At 55.2% G+C, this 23,604-nt stretch overlaps 1 protein-coding gene and 1 long non-coding RNA gene across 3 annotated transcripts; one reads left to right on the forward strand and one right to left on the reverse strand.

Annotated features, from left to right (window-relative positions):
* The first annotated feature begins 80 nt into the window (after positions 1-80).
* Positions 81-6,267, forward strand: LOC142931002 (uncharacterized). The gene is made up of 3 exons (XR_012947001.1): positions 81-186; positions 4,787-4,905; positions 5,406-6,267. It is a non-coding gene; the product is annotated as an uncharacterized LOC142931002 (long non-coding RNA).
* An 884-nt stretch (positions 6,268-7,151) lies between these two features.
* Positions 7,152-23,428, reverse strand: LOC116952335 (cysteine-rich with EGF-like domain protein 2-B). Of its 2 annotated transcripts, XM_032971585.2 has the most exons (12): positions 23,186-23,428; positions 21,163-21,598; positions 20,096-20,178; positions 19,100-19,210; positions 18,541-18,632; positions 17,644-17,823; positions 17,371-17,472; positions 16,807-16,890; positions 16,603-16,698; positions 16,188-16,331; positions 10,745-15,049; positions 7,152-8,977 (listed from the first exon to the last, which is right to left on the reverse strand). In XM_032971585.2, the coding sequence occupies exons 2-11, from the start codon at positions 21,286-21,288 to the stop codon at positions 14,832-14,834; spliced, it is 1,236 nt and encodes a 411-aa protein (XP_032827476.2). In that variant the 5' UTR covers positions 21,289-21,598; positions 23,186-23,428; the 3' UTR covers positions 7,152-8,977; positions 10,745-14,831. The 2 variants fall into 2 exon arrangements, with proteins under 2 accessions (XP_032827476.2, XP_032827477.2); XM_032971586.2 differs by lacking the exon at positions 10,745-15,049 and having other exon boundaries at positions 23,186-23,427.
* Between the last annotated feature and the right edge of the window lie 176 nt (positions 23,429-23,604).

Consider the following 23,604-nt stretch of genomic DNA (forward strand, 5'->3'; position numbering starts at 1 on the left):
GCGACGACGTCGAGGGGGATTCGGGATCCCGAGGCTGCTGACCAGGAGATGAACTTCCCTGGTGCCCGTGGCTGCACGGGGGACTCCTTTAATCGTGGAGGGTGGGGGGGGCGGTGACGAGCTGCGATTGGAGGAGGCGGAGAATCGATCGTGGGCGAAGTCCCGCGGTTGTGGGACGAGCGAGAGGTGAGTCGGGTGAGCGAGTGTGGGTGAGTGAGAGGGTGGAGTGAGAGTGGGTGAGTGGGTGAGTGAGAGGTGAGTCGGGTGAGCGAGTGTGAGTGAGTGAGAGGGTGGAGCGAGTGTGGGTGAGTGGGTGGAGTGAGAGTGGGTGAGTGAGAGGGTGGAGCGAGTGTGGGTGAGAGGGTGGAGTGAGAGTGGGTGAGTGAGAGGGTGGAGTGAGAGTGGGTGAGAGGGTGGAGTGAGAGTGGGTGAGTGAGAGGTGAGTCGGGTGAGCGAGTGTGGGTGAGTGAGAGGGTGGAGCGAGTGTGGGTGAGTGGGTGGAGTGAGAGTGGGTGAGTGAGAGGGTGGAGCGAGTGTGGGTGAGAGGGTGGAGTGAGAGTGGGTGAGTGAGAGGGTGGAGTGAGAGTGGGTGAGAGGGTGGAGTGAGAGTGGGTGAGTGAGAGGTGAGTCGGGTGAGCGAGTGTGGGTGAGTGAGAGGGTGGAGCGAGTGTGGGTGAGTGGGTGGAGTGAGAGTGGGTGAGTGAGAGGGTGGAGCGAGTGTGGGTGAGAGGGTGGAGTGAGAGTGGGTGAGTGAGAGGGTGGAGTGAGAGTGGGTGAGAGGGTGGAGTGAGAGTGGGTGAGTGAGAGGGTGGAGTGAGAGTGGGTGAGTGAGAGGTGAGTCGGGTGAGCGAGTGTGGGTGAGTGAGAGGGTGGAGCCGGTGTGGGTGAGAGGGTGGAGTGAGAGTGGGTGAGTGGGTGAGTGAGAGGTGAGTCGGGTGAGCGAGTGTGGGTGAGTGAGAGGGTGGAGTGAGAGTGGGTGAGTGAGAGTGGGTGAATGAGTGGGTGAGTGAGAGGTGAGTCGGGTGAGCGAGTGTGGGTGAGTGAGAGGGTCGAGTGAGAGTGGGTGAGTGAAAGAGTGAGTGAGAGAGGGTCGAGTGAGGGTAGGTGAGTGAGAGGGTGGAGTGAGAGAGGGTGATTGTGAGAGCGTGGAGTGAGAGTGTGAAGTGGGTGAGTGAGGGTGAGTGAGAGGGTGGAGAGAGGGTGACTGTGAGTGCGTGGAGTGAGAGTGGGTGAGTGAGGGTGAGTGAGAGGGTGGAGTGAGAGAGGGTGACTGTGAGAGGGTGAGTGAGAGTGAGTGAGAGGGTGCAGTGAGAGTGAGAGAGGGTGACTGTGATAGGGTCGAGTGAGGGTGGGTGAGTGAGAGAGGGTGAGTGAAAGAAGGTGACTGTGAGAGGGTGAGTGGGAGGGTGAGTGAGAGAGGGTGACTGTGAGAGGGTGAGAGAGGGTGAGTGAGAGAGGGTGACTGTGAGAGAGTGAGTGGGAGGGTGAGTGAGAGAGGGTGAGTGAGGGTGACTGTGAGAGGGTGACTGTGAGAGGGTGACTGTGAGAGGGTGACTGTGAGAGGGTGAGTGGGAGGGTGATTGAGAGAGGGTGAGTGAGGGTGACTGTGAGAGGGTGAGAGAGGGTGACTGTGAGAGGGTGAGTGAGGGTGATTGTGAGAGGGTGAGTGAGAGAGGGTGACTGTGAGAGGGTGAGTGAGAGGGTGAGAGGTGAGTGTGAATGAAATGGTGAGTGGGAGGGTGCTCACCAGCGCGGGCCAATCACCAAATACAACAACAACGCAAACATGTCAACAAAACTCGTCTCGAGCACAGCCGCACAATAAACATCTCACAAGCAACGTTGCGGGGGCCAATGCCCCCCCCCCACATCTCGTGTCATGAAGAAGGACCGTTTGCCCGAAACGTCGCCTATTATATAACTGGGCTTTGTTTGCCAGATAAGGCAACAACCCGCTCACAGCGCGTTGTTGACCAACGCGTCGGTTGTTGTTGTTTGTTCTGTGTTTGTGTGCCGCTGGCAGCAGCAGCAGATAGCTGACCAAGTAAACTGCTGCATCAGGGATGGGTGGGTGGGGGGTTTGAGATGCTAAACCATCCGATGGCCAGACACAACGCCCGGGGGCACTGGCGGGCCCACGTGCCGATGCTCAAACCCGTAACAGCTCGACCCCCATGCTCGACCCCATGCTGTAACCCATGCTCGAATAAACGGAAGTCAAAATCGTAATTATTGGCGACTCCGTCTCACCGCGCACATAAACGCCGCGACTCACCAGAAAACCAGTCCTCTCCTCGTTCTTCACCAGGCACCCGCCGTTGCCAAAATTGCCGTAGTCATCAACAAAACTTTGAAACTTTTCTTGGTGCATCGTGTAGAGCTCGTCGAGGGGAACAGATCGCCGTGTCGTTCGCCTTCAAAAGACATAAAACGACGTCGCGACGCAGTTCATGCGAGAGCCCGGGGGCTTATGGGACCCCGGAGCCCCGCCACAAGGTTCATTAATGATGTGGAGGGAAACGCCGGAGGACCCGGACAACATTCCAGGCGACCATGGGGAGAGAGAGAGACGCGCAAACTCCAAATACACAGCAGCAGGCGTCTGGGTCGGGGTCGAACCCACTCCATACCGCATACCGTGTCAACTCATACGGCTTACCCCCGTATTCTTGTACAGGGAAGTTTAGTTTTCAGATCCATACGGCGTACAGCCGTTTCAATACGGGGCAAAAGAAAACATTGGTTATTTTTTTTAGTTTCTCCCTTGTGATGGGACTTTGTAGGATGAACGTTGAGATGTACAAGGGGCACGGGGTGACCAATAAGGTCTGAATTGGTCTGTACCAAGGTAGTCAGCACTGACAAGGGGTTGACAGGCGTGATACCAGGCGAGGTAGTTCACATCTCGCTAACTCGGGCGATGATGCTGCTGCTGCTGTGTGTGTCGTCCCTACTGAGTCACTCTCGCGGTGAAAATGTCTCAAAAATTGTTCTTCCAATGTCGGCGCGTCACGGCGATGGTAAATGTCGTCCCACGGTGTGAGAGTGAAGGGGTCGCGTCGCCTTGCGCAGCCATGGTGAACGCACGCGCCCACGGTGACGGCCGCTGGCCCGCCCGGGGGAACGGCGGTGGGGGGGCGGTGGGGGAGGGCGGTAGGGGGGGCGGTGGGGGGCAGTTGGGGGGGTGGGGGTGGTGGGGTGAGGGCGATAGGAGAGGGCGGTAGGGGGGCGATGGGGGGGGATGAGGGCGGTAGGGGGGGCGGTGGGGGGTGGGAGGGAGGGCGGTGGGGGCTGTGGTTACCTAACAGAGGAATTTGGTTGCTAATTTACAGAAAGTTGTCACGATATTCTGGAAAGCAATGCATTGAGTGAGGGGTGTGATTATCTGGTGAGTGTGATTGGTGGGTGGGTGAGTAGGTGAGTGTGATTGTCTGGTGAGTGTGATTGGTGGGTGTGTGAGTAGGTGAGTGTGATTGTCTGGTGAGTGTGATTGGTGTGATTGGTTGGTGGGTGAGTAGGTGAGTGTGATTGTCTGGTGAGTGTGATTGGTGAGTGTGATTGGTGGGTGGGTGAGTAGGTGAGTGTGATTGTCTGGTGAGTGTGATTGGTGAGTGTGATTGGTGGGTGGGTGAGTAGGTGAGTGTGATTATCTGGTGAGTGTGATTGGTGAGTGATTGGTGGGTGGGTGAGTAGGTGAGTGTGATTATCTGGTGAGTGTGATTGGTGATTGGTGGGTGGGTGAGTAGGTGAGTGTGATTATTTGGTGAGTGTAATTGGTGGGTGGGTGAGTAGGTGAGTGTAATTGTCTGGTGAGTGTGATTGGTGAGTGGGTGAGTAGGTGAGTGATTGTCTGGTGAGTGTGATTGGTGGGTGGGTGAGTAGGTGAGTGTAATTGTCTGGTGAGTGTGATTGGTGAGTGGGTGAGTAGGTGAGTGTGATTGTCTGGTGAGTGTGATTGGTGAGTGGGTGAGTAGGTGAGTGTGATTGTCTGGTGAGTAGGCGAGTTGCCACCTTTTACACAGAAAAAATACAAGACATGCAACAAACACCATGCACAGAGGCTATCTGTAGACGTGTCTGTACATGTCCGTACACGTGTTTGTGTGCTGTCTGTACACGTGTTTGTGTTCTGTACACATGTCCGTGCACGTGTCTGTACATGTCCGTACACGTGTTTGTGTGCTGTCTGTACACGTGTTTGTGTTCTGTACACATGTCCGTACACGTGTCTGTACACGTCCGTACACGTGTCTGTGTTCTGTACACGTCCGTACACGTGTTTGTGTGCTGTCTGTACACGTCTGTGTGTTCTGTACATGTCCGTACACGTGTCTGTACACGTGTCTGTGTGCTGTCTGTAGGCGTCTGTACACGTGTCTGTGTGCTGTCTGTACACGTGTCCGTACACGTGCCTGTGTGTTGTACACGCGTTCGAGGAGGCACCACTCTATCCCATACAGCTGGGACAGATTGAGATTCGTCCAAACTTTACTGTACCGCCTGAACCTGTCGAGCCGTAACACGGCTCCTCCTCGTCATCGCTCGCACACGGGAAGGGATTTTCGCAACATCTGCGTGGTGCATATTCTTAGCTATTTCGGTAAAGTCACGTCGTGAGACTTTTTATTGTTTAATATATATTGTATTATTTTATTGTTTCCCTTCAACGTGACTTTACCGAAATAGCTAAGAATATGAACTACTGCAGTCACGAAAGCTTTAAATCAAAATCTGCGTGGTGATTCACCAACCCTGGCTACTGCTGCTGCTGCTGCCACCTCCACAGCGGGTGTCCACTACCACCAGCGAGTTGGGCTTGGGGCACGGTCACGTGCTGCCCTCTGGTGGACGCACGCGCTTTCAGACGCGCTCCTGCGGCCGTCTGGAACGCTCTTCTTCCGATGAGTAAGCCACTGGAGCGATGCACTTTCACGCCGTGTAGATTGAAAAACTCATTTCTTCACGACTGCTCTTTGTCGTTAGGTTGTTGTCCTTCCCCCGCAACCTCCGATTGGCACGGTCGGTTGATAGCTTGACAGCATTTCGCGCGGGGCCTTTGAGAGCGTGGGGCACCGCAGCTACTTGTGCTACTAGGATAAGGGGCCGTCCATAAATGACGTCACGCGATTTTAGACGATTTTTGATTACCCCACCCCCCGCCTCGTCACAAAGCTCTGCCCCCCCCAAAAAAAAAAATTCCATTTCGAAAAGAAAACATGCTTCACATCGCTTTAAACTATTGTCATTGTAGTGCGTATTTAATGTGGCGCTGCACTCTGATGTTGTAGGAGTGTTGTTATAACGATTCTATATTCATTTAAAGTTGCGCATTTTGATGTGACGTCACTTCTTAAACCCCCCCCCCCCCCTCGTCACACATGTCTGACCCCCCCTCCCACCCCTAGGTGCGTGACGTCATTTATGAACAGCCCCTGATCCGGGACTGGGCCCTGGCACAAGCACTCCGCTACTCCTGGCGCAATCACACCCGGGACTCGTGCAGCGCCCCCAATGCGACACGGCAGCTGCCTGCGCGACTCGAGCAGAGCGCAACGCGTGCGCAGCATCCAAGGGGACCGTGAGGATTCCCGACTCTCCGTCGTGCGTGACACGGCGGCTTCATCCCGACGTAACGACGGGCAGCGGCGAGATGTGGAGGAGATGGTTGCAAACTTGTCGAGCTCTGCTGCTGGCCACAACGAGAGGGCTTCGGCAGAGACCCGTGTGGTTTGTGTGCTTTCGCTGTTCCTCCTCCTCCTGCGTTAACAGGGCGCGCACACTGCAGTGGGCTACGACACGGCCCATAGTTTGGGTTGCATGGCCATTTACAGCAGGGGTCCTCAACCCCCGGGCCGCGGACCGGTCCGTGGCCTGTTAGGAACCGGTCCGCACAGCAGCAGCAGGAGATGAGAGCGGTGAGCCCGCGCGTGGCCCGCCCCCTTTTATTTGATTCTTTTCCACTTCCATCTGCGCCTCTTTCCCGCACTGCACACTTGTCTCAGTCAGTGTTGGTATAAAGCCCACAAGCTACCCCCTAATAGCCAAAAGAGTAAAAAAACAAACGTCGCTGGACAGCTTCTTTGAAAAGGGGGACAGACCCAATCATGAACCCCCATCCCCGGTCCGTGAAAAATTTGTCTTCCACGAAACCGGTCCCTGGTGCCAAAAAGGTTGGGGACCGCTGATTTACTGGACATGTAAAAATGAGCTTTGTAGCGCATTGGATTCTTCTAGTACGAATAAAGATTCCAATTTCTGACAATTGCACTATTGCGGCTTCTGGGCATTTCCCCAAGTCTCTCAGTCACGTTGGGCCTCTACGTACCGTATGTGGGCCTAAGTGGGTCTACAGTACTTGACACGGCCACCAATTCCGCTGTCACGAGCAGTGGTGCCACGAGACGCACGCGGAACAATCCCTCCGATCCGACAGCCAGGTCGAGCCCAGCCGTCTCCAACCACGGCTCATGCGGCCACCCCCCCCCGCCCCCCCCAACAGCTGACGCGCTCTCGCCCACTCACAACTCTTCCCCAACATTCAACACATCCCTCAAAGTCCACTCACCCCCCCACCGCCCCCCCGTTCCAGAGAGCCCCGTGCGCTTAGGATGCCGCTGTGAACCCTTTGGAAGGAGATGCCCTCGTCTCGTCCTCTGTTGCCACCTCTTGCCCTGGGAGGCAGATTTTTTTTTTTAACCCAGTGTCAAAACCCACCGAAGGTTACAGCCCAGAAACGGTGGCAGCTGCTGCGGACGCGACAGCACCCACACGTGTTGGGTTGTGATAAAGATGCACGTGCGGTCCCACCCTCGATTTTGTGCAGGGCAGAGACACGCCTGCACCAACGCTATGGAGCCATTGATCTTGCACGGTATCCATTCCGCAGACTGCACCAACCCTGCACACCTCGGTTCGATTGCCAGCCAGTCCAGGACCCACCCTCGCCGCTGTAACGTCCGTGGTTGTATAGAGGCAGGGTGTGTGGTAGGGTTAAGTGGTAGGGCCAGTTGATGTGGGCTCTACGTGCGCATGCCACGTTGGGCCGTTTCACGTGGTCACATTTCTCATCTCGCGTGGGAGAAAGGGAAAAAAAAAGAATTCGATGCATGTTGAAAATCCGTGCAGTTCGATCTGAGCCCCCACTGATCAGCTCCTCGCAATCATCTCTCTTTATTCGTCACCACACGTGCAGTCGTTTCAAGTATCACCTCCCGGGCTCCTGTGACCGAGAGCACCCCAGGTCCCGCTTTTACAGGATCCAGAGATCCCAGGACCCGGAGGTCCCCAAGGTCCCCCCCCCCCCCGCTCTGTAAAACCGGGACATCATTCACCCAGATGCCCTTTTTGCAGGGACCCAAAGAGACCTGGTCGCACAGTAGCACAGGGGCTCCAGAAATCCAGCCCCCTCCCCCCTCTTTTTAGGGCAACAGGTCCCCTGTGAAATGGGGAACCAGGACCCCAGATGCCACTGTAAAACAGGGACCCTGCGCCCTCTGATCTCTGCAACACAGGGATCCTTGTAGGGGACCAGGGTCCCCTTGTACAGGAGACCCCGGCACCCGAGACTCACATTCCCCAATTAACCCCCTTGTTTACACGCCTGCACCCCACCCCGCAGACCCCTAATCCCAGGGGGATCTCTCCAACCCTGAGCCCCCTAAAAAGTGGTCACTCAGATACTGTAAACATGAAACAGAGGGGGGGAGGAGGGGGGCACCAACTCCATCCCCCTCCCCCCCAAACGATTAAAAACCTCTACAAGTGGGATGAGACTGTCAAGCCGGATCCATACCGCAGCGAGTCCGTTTCGCAAGCAAACCACCCCCCCCATGGATATCGAATCGCCCAACTCCGTTGCCGGCAGCCGCTCTGTCCGCGCCTGGGCGAGTGGACGTGCGACGAGGACCTTAAAAACGGCCGCACGGATTCGGGGTTCCTCACGACCAAAATCGCGGCTCGCGAACGTGCAGCACTCTCGTCGCGACGCGAAAGTTTCAGTCGGTCTCCGCCGCGAGCAACAGCGTTGAAGAGACGTCCGCACGTAGCGTTGGCACCACATCCGAGCGATCGGCTGTGCGCAACTTGGTTCCGCGCAACGGAATCCCTTGCGTGGACACGTCTGAGCAACTCGGTTGCTCGCAGCAGAGACCGACTGCGCTTTCCGTAGCGACGCGTGCGGCAACATTCACGAGGTGCGATTGGTCGGCTGGTTGGATCCCGAATCCGCGCAGCCGCTTAATGTCGCCGTCGTGCAACTACTCACCCCAGACGTGGACAAAGTGGCTGCGGACCACCGTGGATCTGCGCGATTTTCAGAGCGGTTTGGTTTCGCGCAGCTGCTCGCTGGGGTGTGGAACGGGCGGACAGCAGAGCGTGCAGCCCCGGGTGAGGCTGGGCCAACCGGTGCAGGGATCTGGCGGCAGGAAGCGATGGCGAGATGCGGCGAGGGGTGGCGAGATGCGGTTGGCGGTGGCATCACGAGCACCGTGATCATTTTAATAACTTAAACCGGACCGGGTCCCCCGACCAGAGGAGCTGCCTCTGAATTGGGGGCCACACATGAGGAGATGGGCAGTGCTGTATATTCTGGGGGGACCGACCCATCATCCCCCACTTCCTCCACCATAAAATTTCTCGGTCCCAGACCCCGAATCCCTGGACCCCTCGAACCCCAAACCCGTGTTCGACCCCATGCAGCGCCATGCGTTGGGTGGGGTCCGATGGTGACAAGGGCTGTGGGTAGGGTGGTATGGGAGTGGTCGCAACAGTGGTTGTAACAGTAGTGGCTGCGTGTGTGGTTGTGGTGGTAGTGGTGGCCAAGGTAGTGGCTGCGAGTGTGGTTTTAGTGGTTGTCAGTTGTGGTTGCGTTTGTAGCGAGTGTGGGGTGTAGCGGTTGTGGTGGACCCTCGGGGTCAGAGGTCACGGTGATTGTGGTCTTGTGTCTTCTCCTGATCACTCTCACCCACCTCCTCCTCATCTGCAAACAATAACAACAACGTCGTCAACACCAAGGTATGCAACACCAATGCACAACATCCACGACACGAACGAGACCACGAAACCCAGGTTGCCGAGAGTGATTGTGACCCACAAACCAATCAGAAATAATCCCCAAATCATCACTTTGGTCGCGAAAACCTACACGAATTAAAGTAAGATCATGAGCATTACCACATCAACACCAAAAAAACTATTTAAGCTATTTTTGTTATTTTATGAGAGCTCTTTTTCCAGAAGTGACCTGGCCACAAATGATAGCTCAACCAAGTGGCTTATCATATGGAAATGTACAGCAGCCAAATAATCTAAACGCATGATTCTAAATGGAAAGAAAAACCGAAAGACCTGGAGCAAAATACACGCGACCACGGGGAGAACATGCAAACTCCAAATATACAGGCATCAGGAATATAATCAAACCCACAACCTCCAGTATACCAGGCGAGGTGGTTAACATCTCTACACCGTGGCGCCCAATAACAATATCAAACCCAACAACATCTGCAACATTAACAACAAGATCGCAACGAACAAGAACAACAATCGACAAACAACAACAGCCGCACTGCAGTGAGGGACGGAAGGCCCAGAGCGCAGCGACCGTGCGGCGACTTGCGGGCTGCATAACTCCTAGCGTGAAAAACCGCCACTCAATTCCATGCGTCGTCCGATGCGGCGTCACCCAAACGAATTTGCCGTTCAGGTTTACTCCTAAAGCAATGCTGGAAAATTGCTCTTCACACCGACGCATGCATCCGTGCATTCACGCTCAAGATCCGACGGGGGGAAGGAGGGGGGGGGGGCTGGGTGGAGGTACTGCAACTACGACGGACTAGCCATCATCGAAAGATTTCTCATGACCATTTGTCGCAACTACCTTGCTTACTCGGAGTTAAGGAAAGTCTCGTCTTGAACGGGCCGTCGGTTCTCACGTGTTGCAAGTCGTTCTCTAATCTGGCCCCCGGTTCCGTTGGCACCGTAGTGGCGATGATCGTGTCGATGGCAGTGATGGTGGTGACACGTGCTCGCTAAAAGCACTTGTCCCAGCAGTCTGTTAAGGCTATACGGGGGATCTTTGTCTTTAGCGACAGTTATGAACCCCCATCATTGCCATCACCAAAGTAACAGTGCAGCACTGCGTGTTTTTGAAAGAGGTGTCCTGCTGCACGCCGGGGCCTCTCACAGCACCAGACATGCGATAAGCCCCTTACACCACCTCGCATCACATTTGATAGGGCACCCCTAGTGCCAGCGGTCCATGTGCAGTGCAAGGTGGCGTAGCACCTGGCCCACATGACATTAGTCTGCTGCCAATAGGCAACGATTGCGGCTGTGTGATCCCTAATAGTTGTTTTTGCAGAATAATTTTTTTGGAAATTTGGACCCCGACTCTGGCACATAAGGGACCCTCCACTTGCGAACGACATCACGGGATCTTTAAATTCCACTGCAAGTTAAGCAGACGGCGGAGTAATTTTAGTTAATACTGTAAACACCACTACCACCACAGTATTAACCAGGGCAGCCTGCCAGATTGAACTGTGAACCTCTGTGACAAGCGGCGCCACAAACACCAGCAACACGATTAGTCAAGCCACCCGCTTTAAAACAGCGGCAACGCCACACTCACTCCTAAGGTCCATGCATGCTCACCACGTGCGTGTGTACGGGGAGGGAGGTGGGGAATTACTGGCCATTCCCTAAGCTCAAACACATGCCCTCTCTTGCCCTGCCCTTCACTGACCTTAACAGAATGATCCGGGCCACTCGACGGCAATGGGAGACACGCACACGTGTTATGTACACAGACACAAAAACATGCATTACACACACACAGCGAATTACAATCACATGAGTGACACACGTCACGTACACACAATGTTACACACACACTCGTGTGGAGAGTAAGCACGTTTAGACGTGCTTACTATTTGGACCTCGTTCAGGCAACTCTTCTTCAGCCCCGGTTAAAACATTTCACTGGACATCTGTGAAATAGCTTTATAGCGCATCGGATTCCTCCAGTATATTCTGAAAATTTGATTTCACTACCGAGTGAAGCTTTTAACCCGAGTGGACTCAAGCCCAGAGATTTATCGACTCGGGTGTCGCGGTAAAATTCTCCAACGATGCACGACAAACTTGACGAGGGGGCGATCATGGCGATATCAGTCTCCTGCATATATTTTTAGCCACGAGTCAAGGGTTGCCGTGTCGGAAGCTTTGCCACACACGTGGCAGGGACCAAGATTTCGTACTCGACGAGTTCTTCACCTGCGGTTTTGCTCGCCACAAGCGGACGCAAGCCTCCCGATCGTTCACCTCGCACCGCACACGGCGCTTAGGTCGGGCGCGCCGTCAGTGGCACAAACACCGATTCGATAATCAACTAATTAGGAAGGTCGCGTGACCACCACGCGGCCCACGACTCCGGAACGCGCCTTAAAAAGCACCGCATGGTTAAATTGCAAAGGCGCGGCCCAGCAATTCCGCACGCTCACGCCACTGCTGTCGGAAGGGCCCCCACGAGATCCAACTCGGTCTGGAGTACCTGGCCTACTCTTTCACGCTGACCAGACGTCTTGGAAGAGGTGGGATTGCCCATACTTTAGCCCACCAATACACGTGACCTGCCGATCGACTAACTGCGGTGGAAAGCGGAAAGTAGGGGAGGGTGGATTTAATAAATTTGCCCCACCGTTTCAATGGCCAAGCCAGGAGATGGAGCCAAATCGGCAACGCGTGGATTTCAAGTCCAGCGTGCGGACCACAACATCAAGAGTGGTGGCGGTGGACTCCTGTGGCCCCGAGGGCGTACCACACACCGTAGGAGCCACACCGCGGCGTCCCGAGATGCCCCAATGAAATATGTTCATCTAACGAGCAACACCCAGCATCACAACGGTGATGGTGCAGGCTGGCAAACCGTGTATTTCAAAACAGACTTGTCAACAAACAGTACTCAGCCCTGGTGCAAAAACCGTAAACAGTTCCTGAAGAACTGCATGTCCATCTCTGCACCACTGCTGCCCGTCAGGTGGTCACATTTCCTCAAATGTATTTTGATGGTGAACGGCATTGCAGTTCGCTTTAGGAACAGGCCATGTTTTTTTTGCACAATTCACAAGGGCCGAGTGCTGTTTGTACACGCGCGTGCGTGTCGTTGGAAACCCTGGGAGCCGTGGCGCACTCAGGCATGGGTGACGCACGCGGGCACGGGCGACTCGGTGACACGAACTTTATTGACCCATGAGCACCGACTACAAGGTTCAGCGATTCAAATGGGAGGCGGGGGTCAGAGTCACAGTGTGGACATGTGTATGGGGAGACGTGCGTTTTCTGCATGTGCAAATGTGTGTGCGCGCAGTGTTACGTATGTGTACACGCATGTGTGTGTGTAAGGCATGTGTACACGCGTGCGTGCGAGTGTTAGACGTGTGTGTGTGTGTTGGGCATGTGTACACGCATGTGTGTGTGTTACACGTGTGTGTTAGGCATGTGTGTGTGTGTGTGAAAGAGTAAGGGTTGACAGGAGTATGACGGCAGTGACTGCAGTCGTTAGAAATCACGTGGATATTCCACCGGGCGAGCCAGACCCGGCTTAGCCCGGTGCTGGGCTCGGGTTAGCGGTCAGCACCCGGGGCTAGACCCAGCCATAGCTATAGCCCGGTTTACCATCAACGTTATAACAGAAGCTTCCCTATGCGGTGTGAATCCTGGCTTAGACCCCCCTGTGGTTAGAGTCGAGCAATACCATAAATTATTATTATTAAATACTTACCCAGGCAGGCCTCACCGAGTCTAAAGTCTCTTTCACTGGTGGGTCCTGGCAAGTTTTTTTTTTTCAGGGGCACAGGGTTTAAAAAGGAGGACTACTCTAACGGTAAGCGATGACGAAAACGCGCCTGTGCCAAGCCGACCTTGGTCAGTGCCAAATAATATTGCCAATGGCCAGTAACGAAACTGGACAAATTATCTCGCGATGCTGCTAATGCGCCGCATTGGTGCACATGCAAATGATATGAAAATCACTCAAACACGTTCCCTGTCGAGAATGCTGTGGGGGTGGGGGGGGGTGGGAGGAAACCACCAAGAGGCGACGTTCCGGCCACTGGCCCTTGTTCAGTTGTTTTTGGCTGGCCATCGAACAAAGACGGTTACTGCTTTTAAATGCGCTTCTGCGGCCGTCTGGAACGCTCTTCCTTCCGATATTAGGAAGCCACTGGAGTTATGCACTTTTCAATCTAGATTGAAAAAACAATTTCTTTAGAACTGCTTTGTGTGTTTAGTCTGTTGTCCTTCCCCCGCACCTCCGATTCGCACAGTTGGCTATGTACGGTGCAAAATAATTTCAAAATACACACACGCACGTGCAATCAATAGGAGCCAAAACGACGCCCGTTGCCTTCCATCGACCCCTTAAGGCCACAGCGTCACAAACGGAGGCGTTTAAATTTTTTCGCAATGACATCCGGGCCCGTCCATGACGACAGCAACTTTTGCGACGGCTGCCCCCACAATCTTAAATTCCCTCTTCCCCACAGCTGCCCATGCTGCTGCCTCCCCCCCACCACCGTCCCAACCCAGGCTCAGGACCTTCTCCTCCGCCGCTACGAGTGACTGTCGATTCGCCACAACATAGACACCAACTTCGATGTCACTGGCTACGTGCTGCACACGTCACACCGTGTCCAGCAGGGCCTAACCGCAGCAGCCGTATGAGATGTGCACTACAAATTGAAGGAATTGTGGTGCTGTCTTGGTGTGGTCTGGGCGGGGCGGCTGGTGGGGGACTGGATTTGTTGTTTTTATGCCTTGCCCAAGCTTGCAATTCGTGTCGAAAAATCGGCTGGAACTTACGCAATTTGCACTAACATCCAGAACTTGGATGTATATTTATTTATCGTGACTCGCTTACCTTTCATCCATTTCACACTTCTGTAGTTTTTTTATTATTCGTTTATACGTTGCCGACCGACCCCTGCACATCTGTGAACAACTTCATAGCTCGTCAGCTTCCTGAAGTCTAAATCGAGATTCGGCTTCCGATTCTGAGATGCTGTGTAATCCACAAGATATATACGATGCTATGCTACCCCCACCCCCCACCCCCGTGTACAAGAACACACCGCAGAGCTCTAGGGGCAGGGTTACACGCTCCTTAAAATAGGGCCTGGTTTAGCGTTCGCTCATCATGGGGAGCGGCGTATGCAAACCCCTGCTGGAAGGAAGCGCAGAAAAGTTTTCAATCAGTGCACACCGTCAGCAACGGCACATGAAGTTGACGGTTGTCGTTGCGGTGGTTGCCGCCCGGGCGACTGTTGCGGTGGTTGAGACCCGGGCGACTGTTGCGGTGGTTGAGACCAGGGCGACTGTTGCGGTGGTTGAGACCCGGGCGACTGTTGCGGTGGTTGAGACCAGGGCGACTGTTGCGGTGGTTGCCACCCCACAGCATCCACACCGTCACCCCCATGACCCCTTGGCAGCGGCACTCGGCCCCCTCACCGTTACTGCAGGTGGCTCCAGTGGGCCTCCCATTACCTCTGCGTCTACTGCTGAGGTTTTCGAGGGGAGAAGGAGGCGCCCCCATTATATCATGCGGCAGGAGTCACTCCCATTATTGTTGATGGCAGTGACTGCCTATTATCACGTGGCACCCCGCCCCCCCCCCCCCCGTTATCCTCCTGGAGCGGTCGGTCCCCCATAAGCGGCGGCGTTGCCATGGCTTCTTCTTTGCCGAGCACCCCACTGACGTTGACGATCGATCTGCCCCCCATTATCCCAGGTGGCAGCAGTGGGGCAGCCCCCTCATCCCCCACCCCCCGCCTCATCTACTGCTTGACGGTGAGCATGTCGTCCAGCAGGCGGTCCCCGCGCTCCGAGAGCCAGTAGCCGGCGGTGGCGGCGGCGGCCCCGATGAACAGCGAGGTGTAGACCATGTCGCCCTTGGCGGCGAGCGTGGCGAGCGCGCACAGCACCACGCCCACCGCCATCTGCCGCAGCACCACCAGCTCGTCCTCGGAGATCTCGTCAAAGAGGCCCTGCTCGCCTGCACCGCCCGCCGCCCACCCACCGTCACCGCGGTTTCCGTTGCTGCGCCGCCCCGCGCTGGTTGCCTGACCGTGCATTTTTGCTCTGCCCCGTCATCACGTGACCCACGTGGACACAGCTGACCACGTGGCAATATGAACTTACCGTCACCTGACCCTGTTATCACTCGACCCCGTCGCCCAATTTTTGTCATCGTCCGTCGCCCGATACCGTCATCAGCTGACCCCGTGGTCACATGACACCGCAATCTCGTGGCAGTCATCGCTTGATCCTGCTGTCACTGGACCACGTGGTCATCTGAGTGGACAGTCGTAGCGTCATCAAAAGATGCTGCTGCTGTCACCTGACCATCTCATCCGTACAATCTACAAACTGCTACATCGATTGCTATGAGCCTCACACTACTAACCAACACCAATGCCCCATACTACAACACAAATGCCTATAGTGGGCCTCTCCTAGGTCGACTCAGAATTAGCACTAGGGAAACAACGGCGACCGTGTGTGATGCCGACCACACCACTCCCGGTTTGCCATGCCTGCCTTAATAGGTGCTCGCTAACAGCACTTGCCTCAACAGCAGAAGTCGGCTACGTGGGGATCTTTGTCTGTTGTGGCAAGGACCGTGCCAGTGGGGAGCACAGGTGGTTCAACTGCCAGCTAACCAAGTCGGTTAACCCATCATAAGGCCTGGGCCTATCCAATGACCACCTGCTTGTGAACCTTCCACACATTAGCCTCAAAGTGCACCTAGTCTGGCACAAGCGCTGTGAAGTCACGTCAGCGTTGAACGGTGGTTGTTGTTAGGAAGGGGCGTTGGACACACGCTCACGCGCTTCCACAATCGCCATGACAGCCATGCTCAACGGGAAGATGCCTGCACCTCGCCACCGTCTCATTACAATGTTTAAATGAGGACGGATACAAATCAAGCGATCTCCACGGGTCCTCTTACACCCAGGACCCACGATGACGAGAAGATGATCGGCACACGCTCTACCCTCGCTCGCCCGTTCACACACTCGTTCCCCTGCCAACACATCCCCCTTGCTCCCTCTGCCCGCAGAGGCAGCTCTGCCCACGTATTGCGCTACACCACCACCTGCTGCTCTCTCGCTCAGCAGGCGACAATGTACCTGGAGGCTTGACGAGCTTGCAGGCCCCGGCGCGGTCGTGGAAGCCAGGCCCACATTCGCAGCGGTAGCCGCCCTCAGTGTTCACGCACACCTCGTTCTCCCGCACGCACTGCGTGGCGAGGCCCTCCTCGCACTCGTTCACATCTACACACGGGTCACACACGGGTTCATTGAACACAAAATAGGTTCATTTACACACTCGTCATACATGTTCAGTACACAAACACGAGTCGCACACATGGTCATTACACACAAATTTACTGGTCACACAAACATTCTGACACTGTTGTTGTTGTTCCACTAACTGAAGGTGTTATGTTTATTGTTTGTGCGGTAGATGTTGTTCCACAAACACCCTGGTCTCTCGGAGTGAGAGAGCGAGCGGAGCGGAGCGGATACAGGAGCAGCTACTCACCCACACAGACGCCGTCGCGCTCCGTGTATCCACGCAGACACTTATGACAGCTGTCAGGGCCCGCGGCCTTGCAGCCCTCGCACGCCGGGTCGCACACTGTGATGCGGAGGGGGGGGGGGGGGGGTGAGGTACAGAGGTGATCGTTACCACGGTCCAGCACCGCGGGTCGTTACGTGGAAGTGGCGGTGGTCGCCGTGGCATTACCTTTGCACACGTACGAGCCCTCGGTGTTGGAGCAGAACTGGCTTCCATGGCAGGGGGTCGGCTCACTCGCACACTCGTCCACGTCTGCGTAGACGGACACACACACACCGACACACGATCAGTCGACTGGTTGCTCGTAGTTGTGCAATCGCTTGCTACCAGCAAAGATGGACTCTGTTCTCAAGCGTTGATCTTGATGGGGGGGGGGTAAGGGGGGTGGGTGGAGCTCAATCAAAAAAGGGGCAGGGCTCTACTGTGAAGGGTGTGGCCAGAAACTTTAGCAACTCCTAGACACAGGCGTGTCACGCAACTGCTCGCTCAGATGTGGACAAAGCAGTTGATGACGACTAATCAGCGCGATTTCATTGCTTAAGGGATCGCGCAGGTACGGCACCGACAACACAAATCGCACACAACACAAAGACAGAGTTACACACAACAAGACAGGACGTGGAGAGCACAATCGGGATAACACTGGAGAAAACAGAGCCACAAAGTCAAACACCGCAATGGCCGCACGTGTCCAAGATAAGCTGGCAGTGGAAATCCGGCACACAGGCTCACCGACGCAGCCGCCCTCCTCGTCCTGCTTGGCGTAACCAGGCCGGCAGTCCCCGCAGTTCGTGTGCTGTGGTCCGCTGCAGGTTTTGCAGGCCGAGTGGCATGCTGTCCCCCCCCCCCACCACCCAACAGTAACAGTACACACACAAGCACTCATCAGTGGCACAACGATCATGTCGACAATGGGACTTCAATGCAGGTAGGCACGGTGGGTGGGCGAGTGAATGGGTGGGGGTCAGAGGGTGAGCAAGTGGGTGAGTGGAGGCGAGCGGGTACCGGAGCATAGCGCGTGCGTGTCATTGTGCTGGGCCAAGTAGAAGCCCTCCTCCTCGCACTCGAGGCACAGGGAGCCCACGTAGCCCGGGTGGCAGACGCACAGCCCCGTGCCGCGCCGCGTCCCATCGCCGTCACACCGCCCGTTCCCCGCGCACGGCCGCGTCGCTTCGCCCTGGCACTCTGGGGGGGAGGGGTACAGGGGAATGGGGGGGGGGGGGGCACATATTTACAGGTGGCACTGAGAGACAGGGGGATGTGGGTTGATAGCATTGAGAGCGGTGCTGGTGTGGTTGAGAGCGGTGCTGGTGTGGTTGAGAGCGGTGCTGGTGTGGTTGAGAGCGGTGCTGGTGTGGTTGAGAGCGGTGCTGGTGTGGTTGAGAGCGGTGCTGGTGTGGTTGAGAGCGGTGCTGGTGTGGTTGAGAGCGGTGCTGGTGTGGTTGAGAGCGGTGCTGGTGTGGTTGAGAGCGGTGCTGGTGTGGTTGAGAGCGGTGCTGGTGTGGTTGAGAGCGGTGCTGGTGTGGTTGAGAGCGGTGCTGGTGTGGTTGAGAGCGGTGCTGGTGTGGTTGAGAGCGGTGCTGGTGTGGTTGAGAGCGGTGCTGGTGTGGTTGAGAGCGGTGCTGGTGTGGTTGAGAGCGGTGCTGGTGTCGTTGAGAGCGGTGCTGGTGTCGTTGAGAGCGGTGCTGGTGTCGTTGAGAGCGGTGCTGGTGTCGTTGAGAGCGGTGCTGGTGTCGTTGAGAGCGGTGCTGGTGTCGTTGAGAGCGGTGCTGGTGTCGTTGAGAGCGGTGCTGGTGTCGTTGAGAGCGGTGCTGGTGTCGTTGAGAGCGGTGCTGGTGTGGTTGAGAGCGGTGCTGGTGTGGTTGGGTAGCATTGTTGGGGTGTGGAGGGGCCGGCACCCACGGTTGCAGTCGGGCCCGAAGGATCCGGCCGGGCAGCAGACCTTGGCCATCTCCACGCAGAACCAGCTGTAAAGGTCAGGGTGGGCACGCTGCCTGCACTCACAACCCAATAAACAATCAACAAACAACCAGCACACAACCAAATATACAACCCAATAAACAACCAGCACACAACCAAATATACAACCCAATAAACAACCCACACATAACCCAATAAACAATCACACAACCGGAGTGATGATCACAACCGGAGTGATGATCACAACCGGAGTGATGAGCTATAGGTGTGGGATGATGGGCTGTAGGTGATAAGTTAGGTTATAGATCGTAGGCGAGGGTTAAGGTTTGTTGTACTAGTAACGAATTGGCATGTTCCGTTTACGTGACAAACCTTACTAGTTGGCTGCGTCTGGTGGTGGATTTAACGACACATTTATCTTTACGCAATCTAACCCCCCCCAAAAAAAAAAAAACCTGTATTATGGATGATATTGGTCGCAAAAAACCTACGTGTTAAACTGGTTAAGGGGTGGGCAGGGTTGTGGGTGAAGGGGTCGTACTTGTGGAACCACCACTTCTCGAGGTGCTCCTCGTGCTGCTCCAGCATCGCGTGGCATGCGTAGGCGGTCTTGTCGCACAGCGACTCCAGGATCTCCACCAGGCGCGTCTCACTGCCACCGCGTCACACCACGTCACACCACGCCATTATGCCACGCCGCCACACACCACTCTCAACCCGCATATCACACGCACGCCATTCTCACACTGCAGACCATTGCCCACAATGATCAAGGTCACCCCGCACCCCACTTCCCTTATTTATCCAGGGCTCCATTTCAAATGTCTCCATTGGAAAAGCAATGCACAACCACATTTAAATTAGGCTACACAACTCTGAGAGATGGCGATAGCTTGGGGAGGGGCCTCCATCCAGCGGTGGATTGATCGTGGCTGATGATGGTCATGAAAGGGGGGGGGGGGTAAGTAAGAGGCATGGCTATCGATTGCCCGGTGATGTCGGATCAGCAGTTTTGTTCATACAGCTCTGGGGAATGATGGGAGCTGACGACTTACCAAGTCTCATCTTACACGCACGCACTCATTCATTATTTATCGTAGCCTACAGCCAACACACACACCCATGCATGTTATATTTTACCAGCTGAGCAAACAGTGAAAAGCTCATGTCTCGCAAGGGAGACCTGAGCATATCGGAAAAGGTACAGCCCTGCTATTTCTTATATGCCACAATTGGTGGAAGGGCCTCCTCCACTAGATTACAGCACGAGAAGGTATTTGGCCTAGTCTTTCACGCTGACCGGACAGGTTGGAAGAGGTGGAGGGAGGGGTGGGGGACGTACCCACACCGCTCGACTTGTCGAGCGACTGTGGGGAACCCATTAACGCTCTTGAGTGGAGGTGCATTACACCGGTAATAACCAGCAATGCTTTCCAATGCAGGAGAGAGGCGCGCCTCAATCCCGAGAAGAATGGGGGTCCGGGCCACCCCTCGCTCATCGGAGGTTGGCTACTCGGTGGCACGGAGCTCTGCTCACCTCTGCTCGTACTTAGCCACACGCTCCGCCTCCCACGCCGTGTTCCCTCCTCCAAAGTTCTTCTTGGCAGTGTTCTCTATGCCCTGCCAGGGTTGGGGGGGGAATACACATGGCACCATCGATTACTGAGCTCTGGTGGCGGACGTGGGTGGGGTCCATCTATAAACCAGAAAAATAAAGCAATAACAATCAGAATGATTGAGTATGTCGGCGCTTTAGCGCAAGGCACTGCTGTGTTTCACAAAGGCAGGCTTGCAGGAGTTATTCAAGTAGGGGTGATGTTGCTGCTGTGCGCGATCCCATCTGAGCTACTTTCAGATAATTTTTCAAATTTCGAACGTGACGTCAGGTGACATCAGGGGATCTTTAGTGTCCGTCCAACACGAAGCAGACTGCGTGTAGTATTTTCATGGTTAATACGCACACCACCACTGCAGCAATAACCAGGGCGGCCTAGCAGATACCAACCACGAACCTCCGCAACAAGCGGCAAAGGCACTGCTGCAGCTGGACCACCGCGCCACCACCTCGGTTAACTCTCCATTAGCCATGGACGGGCAGACTGTCCAGGTCGCAAATTTAGCCGTGCTTGCGCAAAAACAAATATAACACCTTTACACGCGCCCCAATTATATTATAAGCGACTCCTCGCCCATGTTTTCAAGTGCAGCGAGTCGATGGTCTTAGCCCAGTGAACAACCAAGCCCCGTGGGTGAGACTAATACCTGTGTCTGGTTGACTAGCAGTAGGTTAGGATGAAGCTCAGTCAGAGGCTACTAGAAGTGGCTGGTTGGCTAGTTGGTTGGGTGTAAGGGTTACGGTTCGTGAGATGGTGAGCATCCAAGTGTATGGTAGGCTAGTGTGCTCCCTCCTAAACTCCTCTCTGCCTCCCCTCATATGTATGCATGTAGAACTTGCTTTGCACTGTAAGTAGCCAACCGTGCTAATCGGAGATGCGGGGCAAGGACAAACTAAATGCAAAAAGCAGTTGACACAAAAATCTCAACCAAAAGCCCGCTTAGTTGGTTTGAGGCAGCGTTTCCATTCGTGGAGGCCATGGCTCCCACCTTCTTGAAGTTCTCCACGATTCCCCGGCACATGGAGCAGGGTTCGTCACCGTGAGATGCGACAACGTGCCGGCCCACCACCATCAGGGCCGCGATGAGCAGACACAGCTGGGCACAGCGCGCCATCGAGAATCGCCGCTCCCCAGTGTCCACCGCCCAGTGTCACACTCTGCAAGCCCCGTTCCCCGATGATCACTCCTCAGTGTCCACTCTCCAGAGTGGCCACTCCAACATTCACTCGTCAGTGTTGGAACGCGATCAACTTCCTCCAAAACTCTGCTCCGCAATGTCCACTCTCTCCAACGTCCACGCAAGTGCCCCCGCGGTCTCAAAACCTCTGCCCTCCAACCTGTGCTCAGGTGTGTCCCTTGCCAGTCCTGGCCCGTGTCTCGTCAAAGCACAGACCCAGGGCTTTGCCAGCAGGGGGCGAGTTCACCTACGCACGGGAGTCAGAAAATTGAAATCGTGTTTCCTGTAAGGAACTTTTAAGGGCAACACAATAGTAACATCAGCCAACGACGGGTGTCTTTAAGTGTGAACGTTGCCGAATGCTGGACTCCTGCCGCCACGCAGCACAGACCACTCCGCGTCACCAAGTCGAGCAAGCGTCAGACAAACCTATCAACACCTGATTAGAGACCAATTCGGACCCTATTGGTTCACCGTGCCCTTATAAATCTCAACGTTCGTCCTACAAAGTCCCATCACAAGGGAGAAACACAAACAAATAGACAAACAACATTTTGTGCCCGCATTGAAACGGCTGTACGCCGTATGGACCTGAAAACCCAATTTCTCTGTACAAGAATACGGGGTAAACCGTACGGGTTGGCAGTCATGTAGCAGTGTAGCATATCGTAGCGTAGTGCATAGTAGCAAACCTGTCAACCCATACGGGGTTAAGCATATGGGTTTACCAGGTACGCGTGAAACCACGCATAGGTTCAACCACAAGCCACCCAGCCAAGCCACGCCATCAAGTTCAGGGCGCAGTGTCAACGCGTGGTTTAGGTTCCAATCGCCTCGTTCACTCGTGGAAAGCCAAGCAGAGTGCGGGAGAGGGTTTCCTGCCTTGCATTGATTTTTTTGGGATGTTCGGCCAACATCGTCAACGACGGCACAGAGCGACAATTAACACGCAGTGCCAGTCGCATGTACAGTGTCAATTAACACGCAGTGCCAGTCGCATGTACGGTGTCAATTAACACGCAGTGCCAGTCGCATGCACGGTGTCAATTAACACGCAGTGCCAGTCGCATGTACAGTGTCAATTAACACGCAGTGCCAGTCGCATGCACGGTGTCAATTAACACGCAGTGCCAGTCGCATGCACGGTGTCAATTAACACGCAGTGCCAGTCGCATGTACGGTGTCAATTAACACGCAGTGCCAGTCGCATGCACGGTGTCAATTAATACGCAGTGCCAGTCGCATGCACGGTGTCAATTAACACGCAGTGCCAGTCGCATGTACGGTGTCAATTAACACGCAGTGCCAGTCACATGCACGGTGTCAATTAACACGCAGTGCCAGTCGCATGCACGGTGTCAATTAACACGCAGTGCCAGTCGCATGTACGGCGTCAATTAACACGCAGTGCCAGTCGCATGTACGGTGTCAATTAACACGCAGTGCCAGTCACATGCACGGTGTCAATTAACACACAGTGCCAGTCGCATGTACGGCGTCAATTAACACGCAGTGCCAGTCGCATGTACGGTGTCAATTAGCACGCAGTGCCAGTCACATGCACGGTGTCAATTAACACGTAGTGCCAGTCGCATGTACGGCGTCAATTAACACGCAGTGCTAGTCGCATGCACGGCGTCAATTAACACGCAGTGCTAATCGCATGCACGGTGTCAATTAACACGCAGTGCCAGTCGCATGTACGGTGTCAATTAACACGCAGTGCCAGTCGCATGTACGGTGTCAGTCAACAGTGTCGATCGCCTGTACAGTGTCAATTAACGCACATCGTCAATGAGGGTACCGGTGCCAATTAAATTCCAGTTCTAGTTACCTGTCCAGTGCGAAGCCGAGATCTGAGCCGGCCGCCGTCGCCGCCGCCGCCTCTGAACGGCCAATGAGCCCTTAACGCCCAGCAGCAGCAGGAGCCAGCGGTTAGTGTCGCGTTGACTTCTTTATTATCCACGAGCGTGCGTGAAAGTGGCCGAGTGTCCCCGCTCTGCTGACTCCGCGTCTCCCCAACAGCGGCGGCGGCAGTGGCGGCGGCTGTCGACTCCACTCCGCCCCCCTCCCTCCACCCCCCCTCTCTTAAAGCCGCGTCGCCGCCACCTCGTCGCCCAATCGGCGACCGCCTTCTGGCGCGTGCGGCAAACGCTCGCTGTCCATTGGACGAATACGGGGAGAGTGGGGGGACAAGGATTTCCTTCCTCAACTCGCCCCCAACACTGCGGAACTGACCAATCGGAGGGCGCC

This window comes from Petromyzon marinus, chromosome 46 (genome assembly GCF_048934315.1).
Source record: "Petromyzon marinus isolate PM22_M1 ecotype Great Lakes invasive population chromosome 46, UKy_Petmar_22M1.pri1.0, whole genome shotgun sequence".
Lineage (NCBI taxonomy): Eukaryota > Metazoa > Chordata > Hyperoartia > Petromyzontiformes > Petromyzontidae > Petromyzon > Petromyzon marinus.